Source organism: Passer domesticus, chromosome 2 (assembly GCF_036417665.1).
Source record: "Passer domesticus isolate bPasDom1 chromosome 2, bPasDom1.hap1, whole genome shotgun sequence".
NCBI classification, from domain to species: Eukaryota; Metazoa; Chordata; class Aves; order Passeriformes; family Passeridae; genus Passer; species Passer domesticus.
The window spans coordinates 109,104,290-109,129,463 of record NC_087475.1 but is presented as its reverse complement, the minus strand read 5'-3'; the positions used below and the strand labels follow the sequence as shown (position 1 = coordinate 109,129,463).

Here is a 25,174-nt window from a genome sequence, read left to right as displayed (position 1 = left end):
TGTGTAAAATGCGCTTAGATTACGCTTTCATTTTTTTTCCCCTCTTCCCTCAAAAACTTAAAAAAGCCCAAACCAAAACACCCAGGGTGATCTCCTGCTTAGTATCTACACAGACACAAGGAAGAGCAGAATTCTGCCATCCATGTCAGACAAACTGAATGGAAGGTAAACTTGAATGGAACAGGAGATGATCATATCTCTGCATTACCTTTGTTTGAAGTCAGCATAAAGCACCCTGTTTGGGAAACCCTTCCGGCAAATGCGGATGCCTTCCAAGACACCATTACAGCGGAGCTGATGCAAAACAAGGAATGCATCCATTTCGCCTGCAGGGAGAAAACAAGGCTAAATTAAAAGGAGTTTCTCCACAGGGCTTCATCTTCATTTCCCCAAGGAAACTGGAAAATATGAGGTGTCACCTCCTGAGAGAGCAACATGATTAGATAAGGTAAAAAGCAGACAGTATTTGAGTACAATATGGTGACTCAGAAGTAAGTAATAAAATGACAGAGTGAAATATTCTAAAATTTTAAGACTATTGTCTTTTTCATACCTGGAGTTTTTGATTCATTTGGGATAATGCATCGTACAAAGTGAGGGGCTGTAGATTTTAGGTTAGTCATCAGCTTATTTAAATTTTCCTAGAACAGACACATTAAAAACATGATTAGCTTTAGCGGTTTAGTGGAATTCCAATCACTATTTCTTTGATTTGTTGGTTGTTAATTTAAGAAGATCATTTTTCTAAAAATTCTCTGACAAAATTATAAGCTTACCAAAATTATTAGAGAGAAATGTGTTCAAATAAACCAAAGTATGATTTAACATTATTATAGGATTCCACAACAGTTTTAGCAAAGAAGATATGTGTTTTACTTACAACCCCAGAATTTCAAAACCCCAGATGAACAGCAAGCAAGACTCAGCATCATTTGGTGGAGCATTTTGGTAAAGCCAACTGCATCTTTGCCTAGCCACTTCCCCACTCAGTGGGAAGAGCTCACATTTTCCACCTGTTCCTCATAAAGGCTGGGTTTTGTCTCCTGGCCAAACATTTTCCCTCTATCAGTCTTAATCAGACATGTCCCAGGCAGACAGCAAGCTAGCTCATAAGAAGCCAACCATTCAGTGATCACCAGGCTCTGGGGAAAGTGTTTTGTCCAGTAAGTAGAAAATGGAGACCATGGGAGGTGGAATGAAATGCCATCAGCACAACTGTGCAAACTGCAGATTCCTCATGTGCCAGTCAGGACAACAAACAGTCTGAGCTGGATACTAACAGCTTGTGTACTGGAAAGTGGGCTTCTATTTGTGGCTTATTAATTATTGTCTGAGTGCCCCTTCAGCTGCCTTTATACCTCTTCAGCTGGTAAGACACAGGTCTTTGTTTCCTGTGATTTCCCTTCATGGGGAGTATCTCCAAACAAAATAAAATTGCATGTTTAGTGGGTAACTACATCCTTCCCAACCTGAGGTTTACCTTACAGCTTCCTCAATGTTACCTATAGAAATGGTAGTAATGGTAAAAAATGGTAAAGAGACCCATTTTCCCCTCAGCCATGATTCATAATGACAGCTTCCACCAGGAGCACATGGCAGTCCCAGAAGAAGAGAGTAACTGAGGAAAGAAAAGGCTTCATGCCACTTCATTCAACAGCTTTTGTTTTCCATGTCTGCTCTAACCCTAGGATCCAATTACAAGCAGTAATCAGATAGGGACTAGCAAATTACTTGTAATCAGTTCCTATTCCAGAGACAAGCATGAAGCTGTAAGCAACAAAATAAGTGATATAGGTTGTTGGCTCCATTTTGTGAAACTTTCTCAAACACAGTAAAAAGAACAATGTCCTGACTGCTCCAAGATGATGAAATGGAGCAGCCCCTGGCATGCAGTTTTAATAGCAGCGTATTTCTTTAGCCAAGGTCATTAACCCTGTCCACAAGTCAAATTTCAATCTTGGATTCCAATTTTTTCCTATCCATTACAGCCCTTAGCATTCTTCTTCAACACATTGTCTTAACTCAAACCACCAGGTGTAGAGAGGTAGCAAACCTTGTGCAATGAGGACACTGTTTGGAACGAAGCACCTTTCTTGCGTTTCTTTTCTCCACCCTGGTCACCTAAGGAGGAAAAAAGAAGCATAAACCAATCCATATTTCAGTAAGGGGTGCAGCCAGAGTGTGGAAAACAGACCATTTTAACAGCACTGCTCTATTTGACTAAAAGGCTCTGATTGCTCAAATTTTAAACACGACATTTCTGAAAATCATGCGTGATACATCACACATTTGCAGCTCTCTGTCCATAGTTAGGAATTTTGTCAAAGACCACAGTAAACTTCCTGGATTGCATTTGCATTTCATATCTATGCTGCATCATTTCTTATGCAGAAAAGCCCATAAATATGAATATGGCAGAAAAATCTTTTAACAAAAGCAATTTGTAGTTCATCAAAGACTCCATAGGGTGAGATGATGTAGAAAAAGGAAAAACTTAAAGAAAAATAATGCTTACAGAAAATTTGTACTGCACATTGTACTGTATAGAAACCTCTGCTATGCAGACAGTGAACTTGTGCAAGTAAGATTTGTCTAGAATAGAGAGAGATAAATATTTATAATTTTAGATATAGTAACTTTGCATCCCCTGAATTTTGCTTAAAACTTTGGAGTCAAAATCACTCAGATCCTCCCAAGGAATGTTAGTTTCTGACAAGACCTTTACAAAGTTTCACAGGTTCATGACAGGACCGAAAAATGTACAGCAGCTGCTGCAGCTTTCTTAAGCAGTGGGCCATTAGATCATTCCCAGGAGATCTGTCATGGTGTCACCTCAACATAAAAGGAGAAGTGAAGAGTGAAATGTGCTTGATGCAGTTATCCACAGCCTTTTTCCTTTCAGAAGGTGATACTGTTGAGAGTGGAAAAAGGCTAATCTGGACAGGCTGTTCCTTTCTCCTGACACCAAAGAAAATCAAGGTAGTATTCAGACAGACAGGAATATCCACAGGCAAATAGACAGTTAGTAACTTGCAAGGATTTGCTTATGGCAGGATGTTTGTTATTTACATTCAGCTTCATCTCATTCATTACAAAGTCTTCAGCCTGCTTGCCTCCTAGGAAAGTGTCATGTGATAAACGACGAGAGCATCTCTTGAAATGAGGTTTCTGATAAACAGGCTGTAAGTGATTATAACTTCAGGGCATAAGAACTACATCTTTGTAATGAATACCAGTTATTTACTTAAGATCAATTTTCTGAATGTTTGCTACTTGTCATCTCACAAATAAAAGACTTTTATGTAAAGGATAGAGATTAAATATATCCTCAGATATACATTATTACATTGTACATTAGTACAATGTACGTTGTCAAACAAAAGAAAAACAGCAGCTAGCAGAAAGGAAGACATATTGGCAAAGCCTTCTACTATGACCAATGTGGGGTGGTGTTCTGGTACTTCCAGTGTGTACTTGCCACTAATCCAATAAAATATTCCGAAACTCCCTCTCAAACTTGGTATTTCTTATTTATTTCAGGGGGGCAAGCAAGGAGTACTACAGCATGAGAAACAAGAGCTATTCTTTTTCATTGGCATTTATGTACACAATCTTTTTTGCAACACTTGGCTGCATATCTGAACACTTGCATACTCAAATTCCCACTGGATTATTCACAACACAGCTTTCCTTGCTCAGAGGTACTATATATTCAGCCTAGCTGAGTTAATTGTCTCCTTCTCAAAGCAGTAATGGCAAACTCCTACAGCTGCTGTGCACATCAAAATAATTAGTCACTACCCCATATAGCATTGAGGCAATTGCAGTTGAGAGAATTGCTTAGTTTCTGAAAGTCATTCCCAAGCACACATCGCAAAAGCCAAAGGAAGCCCATGTGAGCTGGTTCTGCTTACCACTGTCAGCACCAATGTAGCTTTCAAACAAGCTTGCCAGGAGCTTGTTGGAGGATTTCTGGAAAATTCCTACTACGGTTTCATTAAGCGGGTCCTTGTTCTTCTCAAGCCACCCAATGATGTTGTAGGGAACCTACAGGAAGGCATTGAAAACAAACCAGAGGTTGCCAATGTTCCCCTTCAGAGCAGCCAGCAGGTCGTTGCAGTTTGGCATGAAGCCAATGACTTTGTGTGAAGAGCTGTGCTCAAAGCAGTACCAGCTGCCCTGGTTTTCCTCACTTCCTCTCCAGTTCTCTGCTTGCTAATTCCCAAACCTCTCTTCCTAATAATTAGCATGTGAATCCCACACACCTCTTCCAAACTATCTGGTCCCTAAATCTTCTCATGGACTCCATGTGGTTATCTGTGGAGATACCATGTGGCATTGGTGTCCCAGGATCACTATTAAAAAGTGCTGAAGTATAAATCACACAAGTAATAATTTAACTTCAAAATAGCATGCTATGCTGGAATAATTAGGGTTTTCTAATAGAATCTTAATGATTACAAACTAACTCCAGGACTTTGCCACAGCTCTGTTTAGTGGGAAGATATGTTCCATTATCAGTACCACAAGGGAATAGAAATTCTAATTTTCTTTGCTGAATGCATTAGCAATCGCAGATAAGTACCAAGATCAGCATTATTTCTCTTAATAATTACAAAATTAGCTTAATGCTCAATTATAATTTGAAATTAACAGCATCAGGTAAATTCCTGCTCTGCTATGCAGGCTTCTTATCAATTATAGTTTGATTAAAAAATTCCTGTGACCCTCTCAAATTCTTTCTGCCTATCTGGTCTGAAAACAGAACTTCAAAACTGGACAAGTTTTGGCTTGCATATCACAGTACTGGATTATGTTCTCATTCACCTCATCACCAGTGAAACTGTATACTGAAAGCTAACCAGTATACATCAAAGCTAACCACACTTCCTTTTGCTATTTTGACACACTGGTTCTAAAATAAGTAAAAAGTGATTTTAATTTTTTTTTTTACAACTATCCCTTAAGTTAAAGAAGAAATTAGTTCATTTTTCCAGGAAACTGAGGTGAAAAGTTAGATGCTGCTGCTATTTAATTACTAGTCTTACTCAGACTGGAGGAAAAGTGATAAAGGCAAAGCAAGGCATACTTTCAGCAAAAGTACTATTAGCCCTCCTCAGTTTATTTCATTCTATTTGTGCATCTAAGGAGCAGATATCCTGGAGTCTGGTGGCATCTTACTCTGCTGCAGCACTTGTACTTCTCATCTTTCCTTTCTTCCCCTCTTTACCCTTCCCACCCTCCCCTGTTGTGTGCTACAGCCAAACCCCACCTGGAAGACTTCTGACACAAAGTCTGCCTGCCAGCAGAGGAACTTACTGCGCCAGCATAATGAAGGAGTTCAAAGTGAGCTTCGTATTTCCTTTTCTTATCAGGCCTGGGCTTCTGTAGATTGGGTGACTTGCCAAGATGGTTGTCATAAAGTTTGGATTTGAATGTCATATCTGTAGCTTTTGGGAACATGCACTCCTCTTCAAGGATAGACAGGATTCCCAGTGGCTGTGGATTTAAAAGATCTTTGTTGAGAAAAGTTTAGGCTACCTTCTTTCAGTGGCTATGCAGCCTGTAAGTTTTATTTGATGGAATGTTAAGCCTGCAAAATTTCTTCTTAACCTGAGGAGGAAGTTTTTGTTATTCTGTTAAAACAGTAACCACCCCACTGACTATTCAGTATGTCACCTTTGACTGTTCAGTATGTCACTTCTGCCTTAGGAGGCTTTATGACAGCTTCCAGAGAAAGTCTGACTTATCTTTCCAGGCAGCTGAACTAAATAGCATTTTATCATTCATGTCTCAGAAGAGATGAATGAACCTTGTAGCACTGGGCAGATTGGTTTTGAGGGATTAGGATCATGCACACATATTCTGTCCTTGGACAAGAAAGTGATCAAATAGAAGACCACTTAATAATCAGACTTTCTATTTCTGCTGTTACGAATTTCCTGCTAATGCAAGATGCAAAATTTCATGTTTCCTCACAGATCAGCAGGGTTAGATGCTATGCCATAAAATATGACAGAAAGAGATACAAAGACAGGTTATAGAGCAGAGGACAGCTCTCCTCCCCAGGACCACATTATACTCCCAAAAAAGGGAAAAGGAAAGGCATATCCCATGCTGGGGAAGTGGTGAGAGGTTTCTTTTCTTTTCAGGGTAGAAAGAGCACAAAGGACTTAGCACGTTAGCATGTAATGTGAGAAAGTGGAGTCTCACAGGAGATGCACTGGGCACAAGACTGAAACATTGCATTTCCCCTGAAAAGCTGACAGGTTTCATATGTGGTACAGACTGAATGGAGGAGCAGCAAGGACAGAGAAAGAGAAAAGTACAAACCAGGGAAGCTGATACAGCCATACAAATTACCAGTTACAGCTTGTTGGCTGCTGTTGGCTCGTTAAGGCAGAATTCCAAAGGTAAAGCTGGGTGGCCACAAATACTGATTTTTCTTTGATTCTGTATTGCAGGTAGGAAGGCAAGAAACCTGTCATGCTGTTTTTCCTACTCTGTTCACTGGGCCATGAGGACACATCCAAGGGAACATCATGAATCAAACCAGTTCAGTGAATACTCCTTGGCATGCACATACCTTCTCGATTAGGTCAATGCAGGCCTGCAGGTCCATGCCAAAGTCAATGAATACCCACTCAATGCCTTCCTTCTTATACTCTTCTTGCTCCAGGACAAACATATGATGATTGAAAAACTGTTGCAGTTTCTCATTCGTGTAATTGATGCACAGCTGCTCAAAGCTGTTAAACTGCAGAAAGAGAGAAAAATGAGCATTTGCATTGCAGTTAACTTGGTGGAACAGCAAGAAGGAAACTGTTTACAGCCCAAAGCATATGAGATGTTGTTCCCAGGAGCTATTGGCATGTCCAGCCAAGTGGTTTTTATATCTTAATGAAAAAACAAACAACCAGCCATGTAAAATCATACACATTATTTGCCTTATAGCTTTCTCAGCACTTTGCCTTCTGTTCATTTAGAAAGAGAAACACCCAACCAAGAGCTATCTCTTGGCATCTTTTATGTCCTTCCAACCAGTCCTCACACATTAATACTCACATCAAAGATTTCAAACCCAGCAATATCCAGGACTCCAATGAAGAACTGTCTTGGCAGCTTGGTGTCCAAGGTCTTGTTGATACGGACCACCAGCCACTTGAACATTCGATCGTACACTGCCTTAGATAAGGCCCCAACAGCATACAGAACCTAAAATACATGTTTTAGAACACTGCAGTGTGAAACAAAATTCACTGGGGAACACAAAGGTTTTGGTACAATAGACTATTTCAATGTCTGTTTACAGTTCAAATGAAATTTCTTAATGCTTTGTATAATCACCAAGGTATAGTTAATACAACACAGTTTCTCCTATTATCTCTGCTGAATTTCCTTAAAATCACTGCTAAATATATGGATGTACTTCACAAGCACGTATGATAAAGTGTTTGTGAAGTACATGCTGGGAAACAGCTGGACAGCAAGTTCCAAATGTTTTAATCCATTATATTTCTGTGGAAGTAAGGTAGCAGAAACTCACAGGTCAGAAGTCAGCTATGATGTCCAGAGCTACTGACAGAGAAAGGTGGAAGTTTATGCTCATGTTGTTGATTGACATTTGTTTCTAATTTTGAGGGATGCTATGGCATGAGCAGGCAATAGGAAAAGTCTGTCTAAAGTATCTTCTTTAGCCTGTGCATATCTGCATCATCAGGATACACCTCTCTGTAGTGGTTTTCTACTTTCTGAGCCTGTACCACAGGCTATCTTCAAACAGCAACTTTTATTGTATCCAAAATGCTGCAGCATCTTCTACAATATTGCTGCAGCATAGCAACCCAAGGACTCCTTTTCCCTTAAATTAGGAGATAACTTTAAGTGGATATGCCTTTAGCTGATTGAGGTCACACAGAGATTAAAAATTACATGAATAATGAATGAGCAATGAGTGAATAAATAATCCATGGCTCAAATCTTCTAGGTAACTATTCTCATCCAGAATTAGCTATCAATCCCCATATGGTTTTACTGCACCTGGTTTCCTGGAGTGCTGCTAACACATCAGAAAAACAATTCTATCAGAAGTTGTGCTGGACAGTATTCCTTTGTCACTCTCTTCCCATTTCCCTCAATTTCACCATGTATTTCCCCAAGTTTGGGCATATAAAATGAGAAGGTACTAGAGGCTCATGTTGATATTTCTAGCAGCTGTCAGTTTATCTGAGACGTTACAGGCAAATACTGTAACAGGACATGTATCCAAATATCATGAAATCGTCTCCTTACCTGTTCAACACTTTGACCTTTGGTCACATACTCATTGCCAACTTTCACTCTAGGGTGCAACAAACCCTTAATCAAGTCAGAGGAGTTGATTCCCATCAGGTAGGCAGCTTTGTCAGCACCTGGTCAGGAGAAATAAGGTTTCAATGGGTTTTAAACTTCTACATGGAAATGTGCCCAGGCTAAAAAAAACCAAAACATATTAAGTACATTCACTTCAAAAGACAAATTGGATAAAGGCCTGATTTGTTAGGTATGCCTGTACTCTCCCTTATGGTAGGTCATCTGACTACTTTATACCCCAGTTGCTGCAAGAATCTCACTAAAGGTGCTCTTCAGGTTTAGGGAAAAGAACATCTCTCCACAGAGGTTATATACAGTTTCAGGTCTAAGAGAAAATAAAGAAGCAGGACCTGTAATTATGAAAGAGAAAGTTAAGGCAGCAGGATTTCACAACCATTTTGTTCAAATGGTCTCAAACATGGAATTTGATCCTGTTAGTCTGGCTGTGTTCATCTCCTGCTGAGTAAGGTTATCCACCACTGACTAAGCCTGTTACAAGTACAGCACTCTTGGCTGATCAGGAGTGCTACAAATGTGCAAGAACAAAGCAAACAGTGTGCAAGAACAAAGCAAATAGGCAGCTGCTTCCTCAGCACGGTGCCTGGTACATGCCAGACTTTTGAATCTGGGGAGTGATTTCAGGTGTTATTCTTACTTTCAGTGCCATCAGCCTCTGCCTGCTCTTCTCGGGGTCTTTGCTTGAATTTCATATTCCCAAAGTGCATGATGGCACCTGTGAGCTTGTAGGAACCAGCCTTCTCATCAGGCACAAATCCCAAGATGTCCATGGCTTGCTGTGAAAAGGAAACACAGACGTTGTCACTTCCCTGCTCAAAAGCAGTGGTGGTTGCAGCCCCACAATCTACCTTTGCATGGCAGATATTGCTGTCCTGCCAATGGGTGTTATCACCCAAAGCAGCCACTGAAACACCCTGAAGACCCAGCAGTGGCAGGGGACCCACGGGAGAGCTCTCTTCATCTAGCATTTTATGTATAAAAAATTATAAAAGGTGGACATTACATGGAGCAAGGCCAGATTTGAAAGTGTAACAGTTTACCAGACCTTGTGCTTCACAGTCTGAATGCAGTTAAGACCCAATCCTGCTTTTGCTTTAGTCCAACAGTTTCAGGGACAGAAGTCAGGCTCCTCCCAGTACTTTCCTCCCCTGATCTAGGAAACCCAAAGTCATATCCATACAGACTTACATCTGTTGCCAACAGTTCTTCTCCATCGTCCAAGTTGTCCACTGTAACCACACCTTGAGAGCAGAAGTGGTAGTCATATGGGTTGGTGGAGATCAGGAGCATGTCTGTAAAAGAATTGCCAAGGTCAAAACTGCCATCCATTCAGGTTATCCTCAGAAATGGAGATGGAAAAAACAACTGCAACCTACATTTGTCTCTGCACTACTGCATTGTTTTGCAGTTTTTGTTTTAATAACTGCAGTGCAGAAACCAGCTGTCCTATTCTACTATGTTAGTTTGAAGATGTAGAGAAAGTGAATAAAAAATATGGAAATACTGCATATTATCATCTACTGTGCATACACATCTATTGAGCATGTCTTGCAACATATTGAGTCCATAATTTCCTGTATAGTCCTACTTTCTGCCTCACATGTTTTTAGGGGTAAATATCCCATTTAAATAGAGAGGAGAAAAAGATTTTAGTATGATCCAAGACAGGGAGTATGGGCATGGCTCTCCGTTTTTGTAACAGACTCAGAGAAGGGTGATTTCCAGCACCCTTTGCAGAAGACACTTGGCTTTTGATAAACAAAAGACAGAATATGGCTTTCTCCATTGTCATTCCTTCATATCAAAACCCAAAAATGCAGAGTTGTCGTCTACAAAGCTAGCTGCCTCTAAAAGCACAGGCAGTGCCCTGCTTCCTTAAATCAACTGAAAGTTTCACCCACATTCCCCAGACCGAGATTTGGTCTAGATTTCCATCTTTTTTATGCAGACACACATCTCTACATATCTAAATATGTGGATATCAATAAATATATATAATATATCATAAATAAATGGCTATCAATATACGTTTATATGAAATTTTAATTTTATCCTCTATAAGCTTCTCTTAATTTGCTATGTAGTCACTTTGATATAATTATTTTATCTATAGTTATGTTCATCTATAGTTGTTGATATTGATACTTATCCATATTTAGATATGGATGTGTTCATACACAAGCATATACATTTCTTGTCTACAAAACACAAGCCCCTGCTGGTTTCAGCCTCTTCAAGAGCCTGCAGACATGTTCCTGCTGGCCAGAAAGGTGTGTGCTGTTGTGGAGCACACAGAGAGTTCATGAGAAACACAGCATTTTCCCAGCACAGGGATTCTCACAGGAATCTCAGTGCAAAGCTTCCTTCAAATCTTTCCCATAATTGCCATTAATTAGGCCACGCAAAGCTTAGAGTGTTAGGGATTTGACCATGCACTGTCAGGATAGTAAGACTTCAAAAGAGATTATGATTGCTATGGCTTAGTGGGGGTGTAGAAGAGCAATGAAGTGACTCTCCAACATATTTTACAAAATGTGTTCCTTCAGAGCACAAATTTAAGTCAGCAAACCATGTCACTTAAATAACTAGTGAAGGTTTTATTTGAAGCATCTCAGCCCATCTCTGCCATTCTCCAGTGGGTCTGTGGGACCACGCTGAGCCAGGGGAAGCTTGAAAGGGGTAATTGCCACATAATCAACAGCAGGCAGTTTTGAACATTCTCTCCTGCTACACAACATGCTAGAATGTCAGTTTTGTCACTTGGGGCAGAAAGAGGAAACTAGATTTTCTTTGTGGACCTATAAGCAAATCTTCTCATATGTGAAAATCTGGATAATTAAAAGTTTTAGCACCACAAATGCTTTGCAGGCATAGTATTTTCCAGATGTTTTGAGACCTTGGATTACACAAATTCAGTGTGACACTTTTTGCCTTTATATTGCTATGTTTTAAAAGTCCTGCCTGAGTCTTATTCCCATTAGATTAATCTGTAATACAAGAGAAATGGTCTGTGCTGCTGCCGCTGGAACAACATGCCTAAAAGACTGTATCTGACAGTGGAAGTTCAGTTTCATCAAGTGGAAGCATAAGGGCCTTCCTGCACATGGGTTTGCCTCCTAACCCCTTATCCACTGTCTATTCAGTTTTAGGCTCTTAAAAGCTGTGGATCCACATAATGCTTACCTAGTAACTCTGGTTTCTTTCCTGACAGGATCTGGTAGAAGATGTGATAGTCTCTTTCACCAGGTTGCTGGAAAATCACTCGAGATTTCTCCAGTAAATCTAGTCACACAAAGGAAAATTCAGTGAGAAAGGATCTTGCAGCTTTCAGATGAGCAATTGTATTTTTTAAAAGGAGAGAGTTTGCTGCTTACAAATCTCAATATCAGCAGATGACAGCTTGCCTGTAGTTCCAAAATGGATTCGGATAAATTTACCCTAATTCACACAGAAGAATATTCTAATTAGTACATATAGTATACACAGAGGGAAAGAAAGAATGCAGTTTGAAGGCAATCATTTGGCCCAAAGAATCAATTTATGCAAACTTCTTGGCTTTGCATAGGCATATTTTCAATGAAAAATATCAAACAATGATATTACTGTCTTCCAAGCCTAAATCTGTACATAGAGCTATGTAATCTGCTTGTGGAGAAAGGATAACAGTGTACTTATCTGCCAGGCTAAGATATGGCAAAGCACACGGCTTCCAGTTGCATGATGCAGGTTTACTGTAATGCAGGACTCAGAGCATTAAGCCTGAGCTTAAGACACATAGGCTCCTTTTTTAGCTTCTCCCAATTTGCAGTCCTAACTTACATTACTAACTACTTATGTCAGAAAAGTGCTGTGATTTTACACAGCTTTGTCCATTAAATTTACATATCCATCTCTCCCAATTCATAAAAAATTAGTAGTTTTCATTTAGTTTCTCATATTCAAACACACAAAAATAATTAATTTCCCTTCCAGCTGACAAGCTCCTTATACAACTGTGTATCTTTGCAGATGCTTACAAGCTCTGGTGCTCTCCACCCCTTCCAATTTAATTTTTAACAGGATTTGTTAGGGAAGCATGTGCTCTAAACTCAGGCTTGTCGACCTCATGCCATTCCTTTTGGACCTCTCAGACCTCACCTTGTCAACCAAATGTGGCAGAGGCAGAGTTCCCAAGAGGATTGCTCTCCTGCCAACCTAATGGAGAGGAGGAGAGCCCCAAGGTGATGGCAGCACGGAGGGACAAGCAGGGACAGCTTGCTGAGCCAAAAAGGGAAACTGAATGGCTCAAGGATAGGAGTACTGCTGCAGGGCTTGGCACAGGGGAGGGAGGGAGCAGGGGCTGTGCCGTGTTTCTGACACTTAGTGGCAAAGTACAGCTACTATAGGAAGGGGGAAAGACAGGCTAGTGGAAAAAGGGGTAGGAAAATAATGCAGAGGCAGTTCTGAGGAAGATCTACCACTGCTGTTCAAAGAGCTTCCTAAAACTGGGTTTCGCTTTTCTTCTGTTCATTTTAAACAATTCAAACAGTTTGAAAAATTATTCCAGCTTGATCTTTCTTTATTTCTCTTCAGGTTTTTGTTAGATCCTACTATTTTATTTTTCTGCTCTGGAAATCCAATAATTTTAATGGGCAAAATGCAATCTATGAAGGGATTATGACATAGGTGTTATTAGCTGGCCACTGTTGAATATTGGATTATACTGCAGACTTACGAAACGTGAGGAATTGTCATTTCTCAGGGTTTTGGCATTTCCAAAAGCTTCTAGGGCTGGGTTTGCTTGAATGATTTGATCCTCCAAGGTTCCCTAGAAATCAAGGTTGAAATACTATTGAGAAACCTACAAGCCACAGACTCAGCTGTCATCTCTAGCTCAGCCAGGCATTCAGTACAGAGCTGAGCCTCTGTAGCAAAGTGATTTATTTAGCTTCACCCCAGGGGCGACAGTGTGTGAATGGCAACATATCAAGACCATCAGTCAATTATGAGCGATTTAAAAGGCCTCAAACAGTCTGCTGCTCCCCACTGTTTGGCTTTGTAGATTTATATCTTGTGCCATCTGCATGCGAAAGAAATCACCCAGTGTTCTTCGGAGCATGTGGGGACACCGAGGAATGAGGAACCTGTGTAGGAAATGGGCTACTGAAGACATTGACAAGCACTAGAATGCATTTGATTAAAAGCATTCGGAGCTTGTAACATTTGGGATTCTTGGAGATGAGAAAAGCTTTAACAGTTGCTCGCACAGATTTCAGTTTGGGAAGTGGATGACTTTTCCTGCCCAGGCTCCTGGGATCATTCACTACTCACCCGGGAACCACACAAAGTGAAATGCTGAGGCTCATGGCACATCTGACAGAGCCCAACACCAATTCTGCAAGGCAAAAATAAAACAGCAAAGCTGATGACTTACCCCAGTTTTTGTAGCTGGCTGTTGACAAAATAGGAACGCAATGGAGAGAAAAAGAGAGAGAATGTGAATACTAACACAGAGAACAATACAAAATATAACAACTAGCAAGGTTAGCTGTCTCGTGGGCACCAACTCAGAGCATCAGCAGTGCTTTTTGAAGCCTTTGGAAAGCATGTGTGGCTATTACTTTGCATTCACCATACATCACAATGGTGCAACAACAGATGTGGCAGCTGGAAGATGTTTCATGTAGTTTATCAGGTCAGGTTGCATTTTCATCACCCTTTTTTACCCCAACATCATCCAAAAGTTCAAGTGGGGCACAATCTTATTGCCTAGAACTTGTCTGTCTGCATTTACGCTCTTTTATTATTGCTACCTAGCAGCAGTCTCTTTTCTCTGTTCACTTAGTTGGTGGTTTGGTCTATCGCATCTCCAGACATCTCCAGAGCAAAACCAGGTAGATTTCTGCAGTGGAAGTTCAAACAGTAAGTTTGGGATGGGAGCACCATTGTTGCATGATCACAGCAGGTTTTAGACACCACGATGAGCACCAGCCTCATTGCATGCAGGAGGCTGGCTCTGGACAACTCAACCATTTCTTAAGAAAGCCTTTCAGGCCTCAGGAGAATGTATATTAGAGTTTGATGACATGAGTTCTGTGCACAGACTTGAAGTGTGGCTGAAATTTTTGCCTTATAAATACAGTTCACAGGAATCAGTTAATTCACCACAAAAGAGCACTGAACCCTTCAAGTGCAAGGAAGCTCATCGCAAATAAGCTCATAGCAACACAATATAAAAAGCAGCATGAATACAGTATTCATTATAATCTTAGAGAGCACTTATAAGCAGAACAGCACTTATCCAAACAGAAATACAGAAAAGCTGATTGAAAAAACATATTTTGTCAAAACAATCCTTTTTTTGTGGACCAAAAAGCTTTCAATAGAACATATATTTTGAGGAGAAGTTATAATTCTAATCTTGTTGAAGACTATTTTCCATTTGAAAAAAAAAATCTTATTCTTTACAGTCTCCCCATCTTTTGACCAGTTTTAACAGAATCATAAGGATATTTAGCACACATCAAAACTGCAACTCCTGAGGAAAAAAAAAAAAAAGTGGCATCAACAAGCATCTGTCCAGAACCAGGGGTGGTGTTTCTGCTCCATCTGGAGCGTGGCAAGTTCATGTGTGCCTTTCTCCCTTCAGAACTGCTCTGAGTACTTCAGACTTGTAAGGTTAGTCGTACACAAGAAAGAGGGGAACCTTGGGAGTCTGAAATGAGTCAGCCAGCAGCAGACTTACATTCTTTTTACCAGTTTCACCCAGGGCTGCCACTGTGGCAAAGTACTGGATGACTCGTTTTGTGTTCACAGTCTTGCCAGCACCAGATTCTCCACTAGAGGAAAGGGGAAGAAAACAAAAACATTGCTCAAACAGCTGAAACTCATCCTTTTAAATCCTGTCCAGTCAGCTCCTCCCATCAAGGCTGTTCTCACGTTCATTGTCTCTGCAGCCTGCTGCACAGCCATTTCTGTGGAAATACCTCAAACTGACTGAATGAAGAGGTGCAGTCCTGTGACAGCAGCAACTCGTTCTTCATACAGCTGAGCTCAGAAGTCCTGTACAAACCCACCCTACACTGAGCTTCTTTTAGGGACATGAAGTTTAATTACAAACATCCAGACTAATTTTCTGGGGTACACATACCTACAGTTAATGAGCTAGGAAAATCAGAGGAAAGCTGCAGTTATTTACCAGTATTACCCAAGAGCACTTGTAACTTTGTAGAGACACCCAAGTCTCCATCCTTTCATGCTTGCCAGTAGACATCACACCTGCTCTTTTGTACCTTGGTCATCTCTCCCTCTTTAGATGTATCTATACAACACTCTGAAATATAACTTTCAGCAAGAGTAACCACACTGAACAGAAGGAATCCTCTGCATGCAAAGACAGCGGCCACAGAAAGGCTAATCCTGCAAGGAGCAGTTTTAATTGCCTGCTGAGTTGTTTTCATGCCTACATGCAATGTTCGCCAGATGGGGATCAGAAATGGGCCAGACTCCATCAAACCTTTAGCTACTCCTTTCTCATGGAGGCCAATCTCACCATCAGATGGCCAAATTGACACTTACTCGGTTTCAGGCAATTTAGCTGAGATTTTAAGAGTCAAATCGTATTTTATCAGGGTTTTTTCCTTCAAAGGTTTTCACAACAACAAAGTCTCCAATCAGTCAAAAAGAAGAACTTACGTGATCAGCATAGACTGATTCTCCCGATCTGTAAGGGAAAAAACAAAGAAAAAAGAAAGGGAAACTTAGTACGGTGTACAAATCACTTATTATAATTGCAAATGGGTATCAGAATCAGTCATGCAAGGACAGGAGAGAATCACATGAAGCAAAGAGAGAAGGATAAAAACTGGTATCATTTAGAATGATTTCCAGAAGTGCAGATTCCAGCCCTGCCCTGAATCCTTCTCTTGTGTTTTGCTCAAATTGGTATTAAATACCTGTCAGTCATACACATTCATCTGTGTCTGGGATACTATAATAAAGAAAGTAATTTCCTGTTCTGAAAACATTTATTCTCTCACTCCTGAGTGTGTCTCTGCTCATGTCTGACCTTTCTGTTCCTGCAATACTAGACCAACCCAAGTAATTTTGCTGTTTTTTTCACAGGCTGTTCCTTTAAATGCATGTGTATTCCTCTTCAGCTGGCCATGCTACTGGAACTAAGCAGCCTATTATGCAAGCCTAATTGTCTGATCAGAAACAAGCATTTATCAGAACACTCTGCAACCCTAATATATTATTAATCAAGTTCAGAAAACACTAAATCATGGCAGCTTCCCAAGTCATTAAGCCTAAATTCCTCTTTTATTTTTACAATTCCAGTTGTCATGGCAGGCTACATATTGAGGAGCCTTATTTGATAAAAGAGCATCTCTGCAGCCGGACACACATTCCCTCTACCCGGTGCTTTTTGTCCCCTCACAAAAAGGCTCTTTTTCATTTTTTTTAAAGCAAGTGTCAGCATCATGTGTTCTGGTCAAGTCTCTTTTGGATTTATCCTGCCGCCTCGCAGGGCCTGGTGTGAGCACATCGCTGCTGCCCTCTGCTGATAAACTCCTTTTTTCCCCAGGAACGCCAGGTCAGGGCGAGGAAATTTCCCAGGGAAATCTGGAGTTTGCTGCCCGGAGGCGCAGGTCAGGCCCGGTGTGACAGGCCCGGCGTGACAGGGCTGGCGTGACAGGGCCGGTGTGACAGGGCCGGCGTGACAGAGCTGGTGTGACAGGGCCGGCGTGACAGAGCTGGTGTGACAGGCCCAGTGTGACAGGGCCGGCGTGACAGGGCCGGCGTGACAGGGCCGGTGTGACAGGGCTGGTGTGACAGGCCCGGTGTGACAGGCCTGGTGTGACAGGCCCAGTGTGACAGCCGCAGGGCTGGCCTTCACCAGCCTGTGAGCGCACACATCTCACCAGCGTCGTGACAGGGAGTGCAAACTGACTGGAGGTCTGGTTTTGGGTTTAGGACAGCACTAACAGACCTTTGGGAGCTGGCCCCGTTTCTGGATTCGCTCAGCTGAGGCAGCTGAATTTGTGCACCTGACAGATGGTTAGCAGAAGTGCCACAGGAACAGGCAGGGCAGTTTAGAAATGAAACAAGTGTACGGATACACACAGGTCTATAAAATCATCGCAGATTGCCAAGCCCCTGTTGCTTGTGGACTATATTCAGGTTTGTTCCGTGCTGCAGAAGCTCTCACCCACAGCACAGTCACACCAGCCCGACGGACGAGGTGAAAGCTGGCGTGGAGGCACTTACTGCGCAGCATGTCGTGGTACGCGTTGTCAGCGATGGAGAAGATGTGGGGAGGAGCCTCCGAGCGCCGCTTGCCCTTGTACGCAGCAACTACCTCCGATTTGTAGACAGGCAACCACTTGTAGGGGTTTATGGTCACACAGAATAAACCGGAGTATGTCTAGAGAGTAACACAAAGCCAGAGTGAAAAGATTCGCTCAAGCAATAAGGCAAAAAGTCTTGGTTAACCAAGGAGGGTGTGGCGTTGCCAGCTGCTGATTTAGGCTTGAATTCTGAATTGAGTTTCAGACTTTCTAAATTTCGGAAGTTACTGATCTGCTAAGTGACTTCCTAATTGCAATTCATACCAAAACTACAGATATTGAACAGTTTTCAAAAGGGGAAAAGGGGTTTTGAGGTGTCAACCTGAAATGAAAACATCCCCTTTAGTAAAACAAAGGAGCAGGAAATAGACTTGCTTCTGATTTTGTCCCTTGCAGCTCCATGGGAGTTGTTTCCTCTTGGAAACAGACATGCAATGGAAAGTTACAGCTTCCCTGTTTGAACTCTGTTTTTAGGAGGAGAAACAACCTCCCATTATTAATAGTATGCAATAACCTCTAGACAATTTCTGGTGGGTGTTCAAAGAGAAAAACCACATTATAGTGTTGTACCCCAAAGCTGTGGAACATTTTTCAGCTTTTGGAGATGCCATGTTGGTAAAAATCTCTTTATAGCTGCTCTTTGGATGATACACATCAGTTCTCTGGGGCCTGGTCACCCCGAGGAAGAATGAGCTTTGAGTTGTAACCCCAGGCAATTGGTGTCAGCTAGTAACTTTTCAAGTACTTAGCCCAGCTTGGAGCAATATCTTCAAAGAAACCCAGTTATCATATAGGAACAATCACCATATGCATATAGATTATTGAATTCAATTAAGTTCTAGAAGTTTCAGGTGAAATCCAGGTCCCTTCCCCTAAAAATAGCATTAGGACATGCTCCTGAATGGCCTTGGCATGAATCCTCTGTCCTGTTTTCTAGAAATAAAAGGAATCCACCCCTACCAGTAAACAGATTAAGGCAAGATGCCAGTTTAATTTTCTACCTATACTGATCTGCAAACAAAGCTATGCTTTAGGCCCTACATGTTCATACAGGGGTTATTAGAGAAACACAGAAAATGTTTGACAATCAGAATTTAAATGGGTAATGTTGGATTTGTTCTTCTGATGAATACCAAAAAACAGAGCAAGAGTCAGCTGGAAAAATCAATGGATTCCTTTGACTGATTTAAAACACAATTGAATGCAGCTAACTGGGAACAAAAGAAATCCCCATGGCTGGTGTTGACATGGATTAATATTAGAAGATGAAAAATAAACTGGGTCTCCCCAGCATCTTGACTTTTAAGAAAATATCCCACTACCCGTTTCCTAGGCAAGCAAGCAAAACTAAGGAGCCAGACACCACCTTACTAATTCAGTTTTGTGTTTGTATTCAGCCAGCTCCAAGTAGCATCTTTCTTGAGGTGAAGAGCAAGACCCTTACTTTTGTGACTTATCCCTGTTGTAAAATGACCATGAACACAACATGCTCACACACAATGTCAGCACTTGAAATGCAGGTGGCTAAATCCACCCCTGCAGTGGCCCTTACATAGATCATCCAGTTGCTGTAGCGCTTCCTCAGGTTGTACAGCACAGACGCCTCGTTCAGGTGGGTCAGCATAGACATGTCCTCAATCATGTCAAATTTGGGAGGGTTCATGGTCTGCACATCATCTTCTTTTATAGTCATCGTCTGCAAAGACAAACAAATACAGCAACACTGGAAGACACTGGGATTCTCTGTTGCTTCATACACCTTATGGAAGAAAACACATTTTTCCGCTAGCAGAGGGAAGTTCTTAAGGTCAATCTCTGCCTATGCCTTCTGATACCATGTGTTTCCACAGGTATCAGAAGACTGCAGGAAGGCTAAGATGACAAAAGTAAGAAGCACGATGCTATGGCTGTGAAAGAAGACATGAAATTTGGCTAGAGCCTGGGTTTTTAGCTCTGGGCACCAAACCAGAACTGGCTGGTTGCAAACCTCCAGTCACAGCCCTCCCCCAGCTGCGCGGTGGCTGATGCTCACCCACCTATGGCTGCATTGCTGGTTTTCCCTTGGTGGTTTTTCATGTGTTATCCTATCCTGAGCTGGCATCAGTTACTGAGGCTTCCCATTCACAGCCCATTTCATTAAACTGGCAACCGAACTGAAACAAGGACAATTCTGTAGCTTGCAGTTCTGGCCTTGTTAGTCATAGATCAGACAAAACCAGTTTTGTACCCTTCCATCCGTTGTCTGCACGGTCACTTTGCCATCACTGGATTCTGTAATTTCAGCTTCAACGTAAGCTTTCTTTTCATCAGGAACCCAACATTTCTTCTTCCCTGTGAAATCAAGAAGACTGAGGGTTCACAGCCTTGCATCAACCATGCCTAGCTAAGTGAGATTGCTGGATTACTTTTTCTGCAAAAGCAACACAAAACTTCTGGGATTGCAACAGATTGGCAGTGCTGGGAAGCTGTGTGATGAAGCAGAAGGCATAGGGCTCCCAAATGTTGTCTTCCTTTGAAACTACTGCTCGGCTTCCTCTAGATCCTTCTAGCACAAGGTGTCAAAATATTTCACAAATGCTGGCTAAGCCTCAGCCTCCATGGGAAATCCATAATCATTATCACCAGTGTGCAGATGGAGCAACTGAGATTCAAGCCCTAATTAAGGCATTTGCTAAAAAGTCACACAGAGACTTTCAAACTGCTCAAGGAATGCAACCCACATTATTCAACTGCCATCTCTCAGATTTATATCAGATTTTATTCCTTCACATTCTTCTGAGTATTGTGCTGAAAAACAGCAATGTTCATAACTCGCATTTAGTTATGTATGTGCCTTTTAGAGTTTGGAGCAGCTGCACAAGATTTTAGGTCTTTAGTTACAGCAACTGCTGTGAATAGTGAAAGGCTGCAGTTGTTGATGCATTCACACTTACTACTAAACCTCAGGGCTCATAGAAAACCATTTAATGAAAAAGAAATTACGGGAAACTAAAAGCTAACATCACATTATTATACAAGCTGCAAAGCAAATAAGATATCTAGTCAGGCCACAGAAACATCAATGTCTGTTGTTTTTCTCTAAAGCTGACAGAGAAGTTAATCCCCTTTTAGCAGGGCAATACCAGCACACCTTGCTTCTAAATCTAAATAAAACTCTTACTTGCCATAGATTATTTTTAATTTTAACTGTCTGGGAGTTTTTAATAGCTTTGCAGAATAAAGGAACCCGAACTTGGTTGAACCAGCTACCTCCAACGGCAGCAGCACAGCAGTGACAACGGAGGCTTTGCATCCTGCTTGGCTTGCATTTCTTTGCCTCCATTCGTATGTAACCCTTACCCCCCTTGAACCAGCCCCTGGCAGCACAAAGGGCTGTGAGTCTGCAACTCACCATCGAAGGCCACAGTCTGAGCCTTCATCAGCTCCTTCTCACTCTTTCGGAGGTAGGGAGCAGCCTCCCCAAACTCTGACATATCGACCATCATCTTGGCAAGGGTTCAAGGGTGGCACAGCTCAGAGAGGAAAAAGAAAGTCACCCAGTCTACCAAAGAAAGAGGGGGAAAAAGCAAAACAATTGTCTATTTTGTGAACAATGTCAGGCAATATAAAAAGCTCAGCATAACATGGCAGGTGGCTGATCAAAGGGTTGATTAATGTTAAACACAAATGCCTAACACAGATTTGGGACTAGACTGAACTTTTAGTTAAACCCTTCTTTGCCTCAGTTTATTAAAAGTCAGACAGGTCTTGAAGGGTTTCTAAACCTCATTGGTCACAGTTATCTCCACAGGAAGATTTTTGTCTCTTTTTTTTTGTGGCAAATATGGTGCTTAAGAGCAGGAGGGACCACTTGAAGTTGTGATTTTGAAAACCACTTAGCAGGGGCCTCTTCTGGCCCCTTTCAAAATCGCCTGGAGCGAAGATATGCCCTCCCACAGGTCTCCCTGGGGCTGTGCCACTCAGCCGATTAAAGCACCATCTCAGGCAGGGGTTTTCTGGGAAACAAAAGGAGCAAGACTTCGCTGCTGCAAAGCTGCAGGGATGTATGCCCACACTCTCACTGCAGAAAGCCAGCACTGGAGCTGGAAACAGCTCTGCTCTCTGCACTTCTCTGATTCAGGAATTAGCAATAAAATAAAATAAAATAAAATAAAATAAAATAAAATAAAATAAAATAAAATAAAATAAAATAAAATAAAATAAAATAAAATAAAATAAAATAAAATAAAATAAAATAAAATAAAATAAAAACAGGACTAACACATTCTGGGAGGCCCTGTGATGGTGCTGCTCCCTCTGAATTCACCAGGCTGGGGATCCCCCTGCAGCCGGGCATGGCTGAGGGCAAGTGTATCTGCAGAATTGGTGCAAGGGCTTCATTTGTTTTCATATTGCTTTGAGTTTATCAGTCCAGCTTAATACCCACACTTGTTTTCCCAAATGACAAGGGCACAGTGTTTAGGAGTCTGTTTTTGTGAAAGAGAGGGCAGGGGACATGGGTCTCAGTGAGACTACTTTGCTGCGTTTGTACAGCCAAGTAATTAACTTGTTTTGTACTCTCTAAAATCCTCAAACAGATATAATGGGGGAGGGGATGTTTATTTTTGGGATTTTTTTTACAGACATAGACATAAATACTTACACACAACATAAACTACTCAGCATGTTTCTCAGCCCTTGTCTAAAAGAAGTTCCACTGCTACAAGGTGTACACACACAACTTTAGAATTTTAGGGTTTTTTTGTTTGTTTGTTTGGGGTTTTTTTGAGTCAGGACACCATTTGACTAATATTTAAAGCTGCATAAGTGGCCCTCAGGTTAATCTCTTCCCTTTCTATTTACTGTGCAATATCCAGGCCAGCTGGATAAATTTTCAAGACCCCTATCAAGGCAGACACTGTAGTCTTTCAAAATTTAATTTGATTTATTTCTAACAAAATCCTGGTAGAGATAAAAACTCCTCGTCAACCAAGGCAGCTTTTTTGTCAACATGTTCCTCCTAGGGAACATAAAGCCCAAAGACAGCAGAGTTGCCAAAGCGTTACATCCAGCCCTCTCTCGCTGCTGCAGTAAAAGCTTGATACCTTCTGTCTTGTTGCTGTAGAGCAAAAATTCTCTTTCTCAGAACTAGTCTTATTTTTTTCTAGATTTTAAAGTAATTTTTTTTAACCTTAATATTTTTAAAGATTAAGCACATACATAAGCACAAGTATCGCCAATTATTTTAACATCATCTGAACTGGCTAAAATTCCCAGCTGGAGACACTGCTCAATGGCAGAGCCTCTCTCTCTCTCTCTCTGTGTTTCATCTCTAGTGGAGCAATGAAATCACATCAGTTCAGACATTTAAACAGAACAGCATTAGAGCACATAAGTGTAATTTCACATTAAACGTGCAAATGCCAGAGGGGCCCCTCCAGTGTTAATCTCTAGGACCCAAGGCAGGTTCCCACAAGTCCTAGAATACATCAAAGTGCTCTGAATCACTTTTGTGCAACCTGGCTCCATTTGCAGGCCTCCTAGGGACAGTTCCTCAGCTATCACCTCCTTATCTCTTCCTTTTTCCCCCCTCATGTCCAGGGTGGACCACTGCAGTGAGTATGTTATGGTGTAAAGCAGCATTCTGGCAGCTGGGAGAGAATCCTTTTCCTTCAGCAGCCTGGGTGTTTGGAGCTACAGCAGAGGCTGGAGCTCAGGCCGTGCACACCTTGGGGTGCAGAGAACTCAGTGAGGCAAATTCATCAGCAGATACAAGAAGTGGAAAATTTTGTTTTGTTATGGATGCAAGATTATTTTTAAAATGCAGAATAGTCGGGAAAGACAATGCTAAAGCTTAAGGTCTTCCCTCTCAACCTCTTGTAGCCAACAACAGAAAGAGCCAGCCCTTGTATATCAGCTGTGGGAGATCCTTGAAAATGTCTGCTCCCTGTGGAAAGCCTATACTGTTACATAAAGTGAAGAGGCATGTCCAGGACCAACAATTTGATGGTGCCTCCAGGATTGGTAAAAAAGGACTTTGTCTGTCTTTACTGGGGCTGTTGAAAGTGACTGTAGCACTGAGGGCAGGCAGGGATAATGTGGTGGCACTGCCTGGCCTGGAAAGGAAGCCCAGTAATGCTCCAAGGGTTGTATCTCAGGCTGGATTAAAGAATGACTTGGACCAACAAGCTACTTAAAATTTCAAATTGCAAATAAGCCATCATCTCTCGCAGATGATAGAGAAGGCAAAAAGATGACTTGCAGGCACTGGCTAATCATTTCACTCATATGCATAATTACAGGGGACCTGACACTTCCTTAAGTGGTTATTCCAGCTGGTTAAATGAATGCACTGATGTTAGAGAAGAAACACGTATTTGCTATTCTACCATTCTAGCAGCATCCTACAGTGATTATCACAGGCTAGATATTTACTGATACTACTGCTAAAACTTTAATCCACATGAAAATCTTAACCATATTAAACCCACGGTACAGTGTTAGAGCACAGCACCCACACTTAAAAGTGAGAGAGGTTGGTACTCACCCTGGCGAGCACACAGAAAGTGTCACTGCTCTACCTGGTCCAGGCTTTATATGCCCCTATCTCAAGGTCACTGCTGATAACTCTTTAAAGGCATCAGCAGTTTTCCCCCATGCCCATATTTGTCCACTGGATCCCAGCTGAGGAGACAATGCCCAGGGAGGGGACACATGTGGTTGTGCCCTGACGAAGGGGGGCAAGAATGTCACAGGGGAATGGCACTCTCAGTCCTGGCCACCTCTCACCACACTTTCATTCTTGCTCCATGACTTCATGGAAGAAGCCTTTCCTGCTTCTGTGTTTTCACTAGGGCAAGTATTGCTTTTCCAAGTGCTTCAGAACTTAATTACCATGGGCTTGCGTGCGTGTGTGTGTGTGTGTGTGTGTGTGTGTGTGTGTGTGTGTAAATTAAGACTATTCAGACATGACTCCTCTGGAATATAAAAATCAAAGCTTTTTGCACCAGGAATAAGTGATTATTAAGGGAATTATTTGATTACATGAGCCAAATTCCCTTCAAGCAGCGAGGCTAGGAAGTGGTTCTCACATCCCAGCCAAGGGCTTTAAAACCCCTTTTTGAGCCCCAGGAGTTTTAAAGCCAAGACTATAGGTTCAGGTTTGGAATAGACAGGTGTTCCCCTGTTTATGAACAAGGCAAGACAGGGAAGAAATATAAGAATGTATTGATTCTGCATGGAATCATAGATAAAGAGCAAAGTATGCATCAATTTAGGACTCATGAATTAGTTTCCTGGAGCTCTTTGCTCCAGGAAACTAATTCATGAGTCCCAATTTAGGCAATGTCTGGCCTTTTTATTGTAAACTCATTTTTCCTGTGAAACAAGCACCGTGAGTAATGCAGGTCTCATTTCATTTCAACCCATAAATAACAAAACAACTGACACTGCTAGACTGATTTGCTTTTACCAGCATAGGTAGATAGATATATAGG

The 25,174-nt window shown here is 41.6% G+C and overlaps 1 protein-coding gene across 9 annotated transcripts in view; it reads right to left on the bottom strand.

Moving 5' to 3' along the window:
• MYH15 (myosin heavy chain 15) overlaps nucleotides 1-24,245 on the bottom strand; it is a 46,372-nt gene extending 22,127 nt beyond the window's left edge. Inside the window, exons 1-21 of one of the 9 annotated variants that reach the window (XM_064410575.1) lie at nucleotides 24,226-24,245; nucleotides 21,091-21,240; nucleotides 19,927-20,030; nucleotides 19,252-19,395; nucleotides 17,620-17,776; nucleotides 16,045-16,072; nucleotides 15,095-15,188; nucleotides 13,784-13,801; nucleotides 13,085-13,177; nucleotides 11,745-11,808; nucleotides 11,554-11,652; nucleotides 9,559-9,662; nucleotides 9,008-9,146; nucleotides 8,293-8,411; nucleotides 7,066-7,215; nucleotides 6,587-6,757; nucleotides 5,320-5,499; nucleotides 3,915-4,047; nucleotides 2,054-2,121; nucleotides 554-641; nucleotides 209-326 (exon numbers count right to left, since the gene is read on the bottom strand). In XM_064410575.1, the coding sequence (XP_064266645.1) occupies nucleotides 209-326; nucleotides 554-641; nucleotides 2,054-2,121; nucleotides 3,915-4,047; nucleotides 5,320-5,499; nucleotides 6,587-6,757; nucleotides 7,066-7,215; nucleotides 8,293-8,411; nucleotides 9,008-9,146; nucleotides 9,559-9,662; nucleotides 11,554-11,652; nucleotides 11,745-11,808; nucleotides 13,085-13,177; nucleotides 13,784-13,801; nucleotides 15,095-15,188; nucleotides 16,045-16,072; nucleotides 17,620-17,776; nucleotides 19,252-19,395; nucleotides 19,927-20,030; nucleotides 21,091-21,184 (2,165 nt within the window). In that variant the 5' untranslated portion in view covers nucleotides 21,185-21,240; nucleotides 24,226-24,245. The other 8 variants (XM_064410578.1, XM_064410582.1, XM_064410577.1 and 5 more) reach the window with 8 other exon arrangements.
• Nucleotides 24,246-25,174: the final 929 nt, after the last annotated feature.